This window comes from Nelumbo lutea, chromosome 1, assembly GCF_056320005.1.
Source record: "Nelumbo lutea isolate HS-2025 chromosome 1, American lotus-T2T, whole genome shotgun sequence".
Classification (NCBI taxonomy): domain Eukaryota; kingdom Viridiplantae; phylum Streptophyta; class Magnoliopsida; order Proteales; family Nelumbonaceae; genus Nelumbo; species Nelumbo lutea.
In genome coordinates, this window is record NC_142684.1 from 176,882,703 (window position 1) to 176,892,773 (window position 10,071).

A 10,071-nucleotide genomic window follows, 5' to 3' on the forward strand; every position below is an offset into this window, starting at 1 on the left:
TAATGATCCAGGGAGCTTAAGAATTAGGGCGTTAAGTATTAGTTTTATTCTCTAGTCAGGTTGGATATGGAGACTCTCGACAAGGGAAGAACTGATGGCTGTGTTGCAACAATTTAGATGGGGGTGATCATTGCATTATAATAGTATAGTGGTAGAAGAGGATTCCAATGGAGTTGTGTGCTGTTTTACAAAATAGTACAGGTACTTAATTATATAGACATGCAATAGGGGAGATAAACAGTACAAAAGGTGACTAGGCACCCATGGAAAAAATACAATAGAAGCACCTTATTGTAATATTTTTTTAATAAGTGCCGTACTGTAATATTATTACTACATTATATAGTATTATTATGTGTTTTAAATGTCAATACATTCTATCATATATCATGTGCATTTTTTATCAGTATCATATATCATGTCCACTTTTTTTATCAGAATCATATATCATGTGCATTGGTTATTCTTTGTTTAAGGATTTCACCATAAAAAGATAAAAGATAAAAGGGTTTTAAGAAGATAAAAGAAGAATAAAGAATTTTCTTCTTTTTTTCCTACAGTTTCCTATTCCAAATTTTTTATTAGTATATAAAACAAATAGCCTTCTTTCATTGCTAATGATATAAGGAGTACTTGAGATATGATGATCTACTATGTTATCAATAAGGAGTACTCTAACTTTTCAATTTATATGCATGCTGGTTGGTATGTAAAATTAGGAAACTAACCTAGAATTTATCTTTTTTTTTTCTTTGTAAAATTCTATGACCTAGGCATCTAGGTGAAAGTGCCCTAACCCCAGTTATTTTCTTGAAATTTCACTAATCTAATCCAGGTAATCTACATCAAAATCCCGAATTTTAGTTGGGAACCTCTGGTGTTTCTATTTAGGGCTTAAATAGTTGTGTCCAGAAAATCCAACCAGCAAAATTTTCATTTGTCAGTCTTATTGCTCCATTTTTTAACAGTGTCTGTTAAAATAAATATATTTCTTGCTTCAAATATTAGTAGTCAAGCCTAACTTAAACCTAAAGTCCAGCCTTGTGCATTGCTAAAATGCTCCATGGACATGAAGAACAAGCCTATCAAATGCATGGTACATACAATTTTGCAATTACATGAATAATGTAGAAATCTCAAAGTGTGAAGCCAGGTCTATGACATTAGTGGGGAAAGCAAATGTCATGTTGCAAAGCTTGAGCCTCATGTTTATTGGCTATAAAAAATTGTCTCTATGGACTACATTGTAAATATAAATACAGTTTGGAAGCAACTTCAATCATCAACATCTAGAGCTGTGAACAGTTACCCAGATCAAAGTACACAAGAAAGACTAAATCGTAATGCAACCTCTACCAAAAAGTGAATGACCAATTGGTTTTTCAATAACACAAATAAAAGTGAAGTAACAGTGAAATCACTTCCAGGGAAAACAGCATGTTAAAAAAACTAAGAATAAACAAAGAGAAATGAAACATACCACTGTTACAAAGCATCAGATAGCAGTGGTAATATGGTAATATAAACACCAGCAACAATATCAAGCAGAACAAATCAACTTTCCAGTTTATCCATCTTGCCCTGCAGCCAGAAAGGTAGTCAAATTTCTTCAGACTGCTCATCAAATGTCTTCCATTAATCATAGGACTTTAACCAGTTGTGAAATAGTACAAGAGTCAAACAACAAACTTCCATACCAAGATAGAGATCTTTACATCAATAAATATGCAACTTGCTCATTATCAGTTTGTACAACACATACAAGAACCCATAGTTGTCAAGGCGACGCCTAGGCGACAAGGCACCCTTGGAGGCTCGCCTCGCCCAGTCACCAAGCAGTTTTGTATACTGTCTTATAAAATACTTTTATATTGTTACTTTTTTGAGATTATAATTATAAAATAGACATTATTAAACAAAAATATTCATTTTTTGTGTTTATAAACTAATTTCTTTTTATTATTTTCTTATATTTTAGGGTTTAATCAACACAAAGAATTGCTAACTGCTGTATTGAACCCTCAAAGACTTCAGTATCTGAACCAATTAGGGAAAAACTTAAAGTTTTGTCTAATCAACACATTTCTTCTTCTTCTTCTTCTAACAAAAATAGGGGTTCAATCCCCATATTTTTTTGAATTTACTTTTCTTTCTTCTTTTTCTTCTCATAAATATGTTGATTTTCTAGACTTAAACATGAAGTTTAAAATTTTCTTATGAAAATTATGGATAGTTATTGAGGAAAGATGGTCATGGAACCTAGGGAACTACCTAGGATATGTATTTTTTAGGAAGGGAAAGGTTCAGGGTAGTTGACCCAACTTCAATTACTTATTATGTGATGAACATAAAACATAGAAAAAGACAATAATACCTTGCTTATAAAATATAAGACTTTCAACACTCCCCACAAGCTTAGAATAGATAATGAACATGCCCAGCTTACCCAAAATACCACCAAATTTAGATTTAGGAACTCCTCTTCTGAGGACATAGCCAATTGAAGTGCTAATTTCTTAGAAGGTACGCGGACATCATCAACTGTGGCTGCCTTTCTAATTAAAAAGCAATTCATTTAATGCTTTCATGACCTGATTAGATCAATTAGGTACAAGGCATCCCTTAAGATCATACTCTAACCAGAGATAATTACTAACAACAACCAGAACCGCATGGATCAATGACCTTATTTTACATTCCTAGCCTCCAAAATCCTACAGTATTTGAGAAATTTCCTCCACACCTGAGAGATATCTGAAGGTTACAAGAGAATCCAGATTGAATTGTTTTGGAGGTACTCATGATTGACCCGGTTCATTCATAGGCTACCCCTCCTAGTAACCACCAAATGTGCCTATGGAGACTGCCCAGTTCATTACCTTACTCCAAAATTGGTCATGAACCATTGCTCCCCAATTTGGCTGATCCACTGATTTGGACTGCAAAACAAATAACAGTTACTTAATCTTGACATAGAACACATTTCACATCCATTTTCCATCCTAAAGGTTCATGTTCTTTTTTTTTTTCTGTCAATTCCTTTTCCTCCTTGGAATTCTACCCATATCTCCAAGCAACTTGTATGAATCCAATCTTCACCAGCACTCCTTACCAAGCAAATTTCTACCACAGACCTCACCGCTCAAACTAAGTATTGAAAAACCTAGAAACTACAATTGGAATCAAAATCGCAATATTCACAATTTTAAGTGGCATAAAATACCATGGTCTGATCTTCTAAGCGTCTATTTCAAACGTAAAACCCCTTATCCAAAAAATACTCCCTATATCTCTGTTACTCTCAATGAGCAAGTAAAGTTCTTCTTTTTCTTTCAATAGTTCTAACCAGAATAGATTATAACCAACTAGAGACGAGAACCCAATTAGAAATCATGTACATACTATAATTAAGATCAAATTAACAAAATTCACAATATAAAAGTGCATAAAGAGCAATGTCGGACATCTCCAAAGCATTTCGGGAAAAAAACAAAAAATATTAAATCCAATAGAAAAAAAAAAAGAAAAAAAAAAGAAAAAAAAAACATTGTATTCTTGTACTACATTAAATCAACAACCATATAGAACCATAGAAGAACAAGACAAGAAACAAAAGTGCCCAAATCTGAGGAAAATTCAAGAAATGAAATAGAAACCAAATGGAAAGAAATGAAAAAGATTTGGGTCGAATACTCTTTAGAGAGGACTGGTATGATCTCGAAGAGAACGAGCTGTAGGAGGTTACAGGAGAAGGCGAAGACGACGCTGAAAAGGATCTGAACCAGAACCCTCTTCTCTTCATACTCTTTGTACAGTCTTCGGTTCAGGAACCAGAGTCCCGCCCATCCTAGCAAGGAAAAGGAGCCAAACACCACCACTCCTTCGTAAATCGCCCATTCCCACACCATATCTTCTACAGTTCAGGCTTCTCTGCTTCGCATTCACTCTCGCCTCTCGGTTGCTCAGGTTAGTTCTGTTTCATCCATCTCCCTCTCCCTCTGACAGGTCACTTGGAGTTTCTGTTACGCTGCATGAAAAGAAGAAAACGAACACCGACGAGGCGAAGACGAACAAGATAGAGCAGATGGGCTGGGCTGGACTCATTTGGGCTTTTACGCTAAGGCCACATTGAGCGAGAATTGTATGTGTCCAGCTACCCATTGGGATGGCTTGCCTGCAATTGCAAACGGATGAAATCGAATATGATACGTAGGGTAGGGATATAAATGGGTCGGGTTATGGTTTTGATTGTTTGATCCGTGTCGGTTCGGGTTTCAGATGACCCGCCCGTTGAGTCATGATACTTTGTATGTATATCAAGTATTCTTACAATTTTTTTATTTCCATTTTTGTAAGCTTAAAGTTTATTATGATTTATTACATGTTGATTTTGATTTTCTTCCTTTTTTAAATGGAAAAATAATACCTTAAAATCTATTAAACAATCTCCTAACTTAAATTAATGTATTTTAGGTCTTCAATACATGTTAAAAATTACATTTGAAATGCTAAAGATCGAGTTGGGTTAGAATTGGATTAAACCCTATAAGGTCGGGTCGGGTTCATAAATCATGTACTTTTTAAGCTGAGTTGGGTTGATGTCGGGTTGAGGTGCTGGAGGGCCGAGTTAGGATTGAGGCAAACCCGTTCCAAACCCAACCCGTTGACATCCCTAATGATATAGGATGGAGCTATGAAACTCAAAGTAGTCTATTAGACCTCACAATTCAGAAGGGAACACTTGGTCGCTTGTTGTTGATGGAGTATAGTCTAATATGTTACGAGTAGGGTTGTACATGGGTCGGTCTGGTTCAGTTTCACACAAATTTTCCAACTGAACCAAATACCTCTGATTGACTATTCAAACTTCAAACGTTTTCTTTAGAGTAAACAACTAAATATTTTATACTTCTGTTAATAGTTTAGACAAGGAGTAAGAGTACAACCTATACACCCCTAAAAAAACTAATATTATTGCTTTATAATTAATTATTATTTAATTATTAATCTTTCTCTCTCTCAAAACAATACTAGTGGGGACTCGTGCGATGCACGGGATTTATCAAGAAAAGTGAAATAATCAATACTATAATTAAGGAAAGAATGCAATGTTGTTTAAAATAATTATTTTTTTATTTTAATAATTTATTACAAAAATGTTTTAGTAATTTAGTAATTTGGATTTATTATATTAATATTTTTTTGGCAAAAGTTAATAACTATTGCTAGTTACTTAATAAAATAAATATTTTTTCACATTATTTGTTAATGTTCTATTTTATTTATTTTACTTTATTGATGATTAAATGTTTCAATTTTTTGTCAATATCACTTAAATATTTAAAATAATTAAATATCAATAAATATGCAAAATTAGGCTATAGTCATAATTAAATTAACCTATAGTTAACTCTTTTAGTCATTAACTAAATTAATCGAAGCCCAAACTCAAGTTTTAAGACTTTGGATTATACTTGGATTGATCCTCATCTTGACCCAACCAACCCAAGTTGCATGCATCATAACATTTGTAATTGGATTAATTGGACCAAAGTCACCAAACCAAGTGCAACCAATGCATGGATTATTTATAGGTTTTCTTAACTATTTTTAGGTAATATTAAAGCCAAAGGAACTATGAGGGATGGGCTGCCCACATTGTGTAGCCCAATTAACCAAAAAATTAAAAATTTTGGGCTAAATTTGATAGTGTATTAGTAGTTTTTAAGATTGCTTGGCCTAGCCTAGCCCACACCATAAGTATAATAATATTTGTATATGCTTACAGGATTGCTCTTGTTAATTATAAAACTATGAATTTTTTACAAATTAAATTTTTTATTTAATTCTAGTCTAGTATAAAAAATATATAACATTTTCATATATATTAATATAAAATTTGTTATCTAAATATTATATAATAATACTTACCATATATGCATATAATTTCCAAGTTGAGCTCATTAAGGTTTGTTTAGCTTGGGCTATATCCGCTAAAACCATCACTAGACTCCAAAGGTTGGATACCAAATTAGACTTTGAATCTGATTATCCTTGATAATGTGTGGGCTTGGTGCATATCTCAACTGACCTAATTCAAAAGAAAACAGTTGCTTGAGCCTAGAAATTTGTATATCTAATTCACTTAGGTTAAGTTATAAACGATTTGTTACTTTTTATTATTAATTTTAATCATACTATCAATACTAATTTTTACTAGTTGCTAGATAAAACCTAGGGGTGAGCATTCATTTTATTCGATTAAAAATCGAACCAAATAAATCAAAATTTTAAAAACTGAACTAAAAAAATAAAAACTGGAACTGGAATAATTGAAACCAAAATTTTTGGCTTAGTTTTTGGCTATTTTGGTTAAAACCGAATTTTAATAATATATAGTCTATTATCTATATTATAACATATAATATATATTATATATTATAAAATATATTATGAAATCAAATTTCATTATATTATATATTAATATGTTATATATTATATGTTTCATATTATATATCATATACTACACATAATAATAGAAAGTTTGGTTAATTTGGTTAACCAAATTTCTAATTCTAAAAACAAAAACTGAAAACCGATTTAATCAAAAATCGAAAAACAAATTGAAAAGAAAAACAGAAACCAAATTTTTTTGTTTGGTTTTCGGTATTAACCGAATGGTGTTTCACCCCTAACAAACTTATTAAAATTTAATTATCTTATCAATAATTTATACATGGGTTTGGTGTAGATCTTAGCTAGACCTAGCTTAGAAGAAAATGTTTGCTTATTCCCAAGGTTGGTCTAAGTTATAAATGATCATCCCTAAGTAGAAGGACTCTTATGACATTATGCAAATGGTTTAATTTTTTTCATAATCTTTTACTTTTATATTTATTTTAATTATCCTATTAAATTATATTTTAGTTTTTTTCTAATTTATGAACTACTAATTATTTTTTATTAATTCCATAACGTTTAATAACTGCTAGATAAAAACTTGCTAAATTTTATTATTTTTATTAACTTTAGTAACGCTATTAATTATAGTTATTAGGCTTCAGATTATATATCGATTGCACATTATAGGTTTCTAGATGAACCATGACTTTTCTAATATTGTATTTATTAATAAATAAAATATTTTAATAAGTACAACTAATGATTTAAAAAATACTGTAATACTATTAATATTGTTTTGAATAAGTGATGTATTTATTAAAATACTTCTAATTATTAAAATACTGTAAGTATTAAAATATTGTAATTATTAAAAATACTATAATTATGGAATATTTGGATAATTAATTAAATACTATTATTAATGAATATTGTAATTCATTAAGTATTGTTAATTAATAAATTTTGTAATTAACTAAATACTATTAATTATTACATATTGTGTTTGTTAGAATATTGTTAATTATTAAAATTACTAACTATTAATTATTTTTAACTATTTATAAATACATTATTTATTAATGTAATTATTAATAATGATTTTATGAAAAATTGAATTTATTAAAATACTATAATTATTAAAATATTGTTAGCTATTAAGTTATTGTAATTATAAATTTTTTTATTTAAAATACAGTAATTTCTGGAAATTATCATAATTTTAGAAATATTGATAATTTCTTGGCTAAAACTAATTAAATGTATTTTTTTTGGTAATTAAATATAAATTTTTGGTAATTAAATGTAATTTTATGATATTTATAGATTAAATTATTATTATTGTTAATTATAGATTAAATTAGATCATTAAAATACATTATTTTTTTCATTATAATTCAGTATTTTTTGCAATAAAATACAATTAATTTATTTTTTAATTATTTTTAGTATTTTAATTATATTTTAGGTTTTCAGAAGTTTTGGATTTTTAATTAATTGATGATATTTTTCATTATTCTTCAGTAATTTTTGCATATGAGTATTTTTCAATAATTTTCAGTATTTTCAGCATTTATTTTTGCATATTAGTCACTACAAAATTAATTTGCATTTGCTTTTAGTAAAAATATATTAAATAATTAAATAAATATCATAGTTAATAAAAAATGTAGTTAATTTTCAATATTTTTGAATAATTTATGGCTTGGGTAGTTTTTAATAATTTTTGGTATATTTAATAATAAAATACTATTAATTGTACTTTTAATTATTTTTTAGTAAATACCTTTATTAATATAAAATACTTTAATCTTCAATATTTTTAATTATTTCAGTATTTTAATTATTTTTAGTTTTTTAGTATTTTCTGGTTTTTTAATTAATTGTTGGTATTTTTTCGTTATTATTTAGTAATTTTTGCATATGAATATTTATTGCAATAAAATACTGTTAATAAAACCGGTTCTGCATTTTAAATTTGTATTAATTTTTGTCATTTTTAATGAGTTCATTATGCACAATAAAGGTTTCAACTCATAAAATTTATTAATTAATTAAAAATTCATTAATACAATCTTATCTAATAATATTATTAAAACTATCAATTAATATTTTTATATTTAAATTTCATATTTTTAATTAATTGTTGGCATTTCAATAATTTTTGCATATGAGTATTTTTGCAATAAAATACAGGTTATGCATTTTAAAATTTCATTAATTTTTATCATCATTAATGAGTTCATTGTGCACAATAAAGGTCCTAAGTCCCAACTGATAAGTTATCTAATAATATTATTAAAACTATCAATTAATATCTTTATATTTAAATTTCTTATTTTTATTAGCATTTATTAAGTTTGATTTTTAAGTGGAATTGAAACACATTTTTAATATTTACTATGTTTTGTTATTAGTTATTTTAAATGAAAGTTTAAGTGAATTTTTAAATTAATAATTTTTTGATTATTTAACCTTAACCTATTTGTATTATTACTATTCTCTTTCTCTCTCTCTTAAATGTAATAATAACATGCATTAAAACAAAAGGCCTTGGAAAACCCAAATAAGTGTTGTGTGTGTGGGGGGGGGTGTGTGTGTAATAGTCTACAATTTTATTGATTCAATCAAAATAGACAATGATTATTTTTTTATTTTAAAACAAAAGAAAATAAAAAATATAAAAAAATTGATAAAATAGGTAAACAGCTTATCTCAAAGGAGAGACGTGCTGACATGACAAGTCTAATTTTATTATATATATAGATATTATTATTATTATTATTATCATTTTTAAAAGTAAATCAAGAATAAATATGAAATGTGAGATAGAACAACCAATAGGTTTGACTTTTGATAGAAAGAACAATTATGCCTAAGGACTATGGGTCAAGTCACTTCTCACTTATAAATGCCTAGGGGCTATGCTTAAAGGGCAAACCTTCACACCTGTCATTAATTAACTGCCACTTACGAATATGGGAATTGAGACATGGGAATGGTTAAGGTAAGGTCACATGTATTATTAATATGTATTCAGTTTAGTTCGACTTCATCTCGATTTACAAATTTATAAACCACAACCAAACTGTTCAGTTAGGTTATGCGTATTTCTAAACCAAAACCAACTGGCTTATTTGAGAACCAACCACATCAGTTCGAGTTGGATCGGTTTGGGTCGATTTGGTTGATTTTTACATTAGTGTGAACAACCCTAGTTACGAGTCCAACCCCTTATGAAGAATTATTTATTTATCTTGGCCTATTGGATCAAGATGGCAAGTGAACATTTTGGATCTCAATTTTGAGCCAAGCTTCTATAAAAAATAAAAAATTTATATATAAAAATTAATTTTTATTTTACATACAAAAAAATTAAGAATTATAAAAATATTTATTATCATACATACAAAAATTAAAAATATTATTATATATATAATAAAATTTATTTATTAATATATGTATGTATTAGGCGTACTAGCCTCACAAGCCAAGCTTCACTGAGCTCGAATTCAACATAAAACTCGATTTGAACCGAATCAAATCAGATTTTTCAATTTTTCATAAAATGAACTTGAATTACTCATAAAAAGTTTTGTTTTGTTTTCACGTATATGCAATTCAACACATTTACCACCTCCATCAAGCCTGTACTTTAGGCTTTAGTTTCAT

The 10,071-nt window shown here is 28.3% G+C and overlaps 1 protein-coding gene across 1 annotated transcript in view; it reads right to left on the reverse strand.

Annotated features, from left to right (window-relative positions):
- LOC148879417 (GPCR-type G protein 1-like) overlaps positions 1 to 4,082 on the reverse strand; it is a 111,286-nt gene extending 107,204 nt beyond the window's left edge. Inside the window, exons 1-2 of the mRNA XM_088960945.1 lie at positions 3,694 to 4,082; positions 1,481 to 1,581 (exon numbers count right to left, since the gene is read on the reverse strand). Of these exons, the coding sequence (XP_088817071.1) occupies positions 1,481 to 1,581; positions 3,694 to 3,908 (316 nt within the window). The 5' untranslated portion in view covers positions 3,909 to 4,082. The remainder of the gene's footprint in view (positions 1 to 1,480; positions 1,582 to 3,693) is intronic.
- Between the last annotated feature and the right edge of the window lie 5,989 nt (positions 4,083 to 10,071).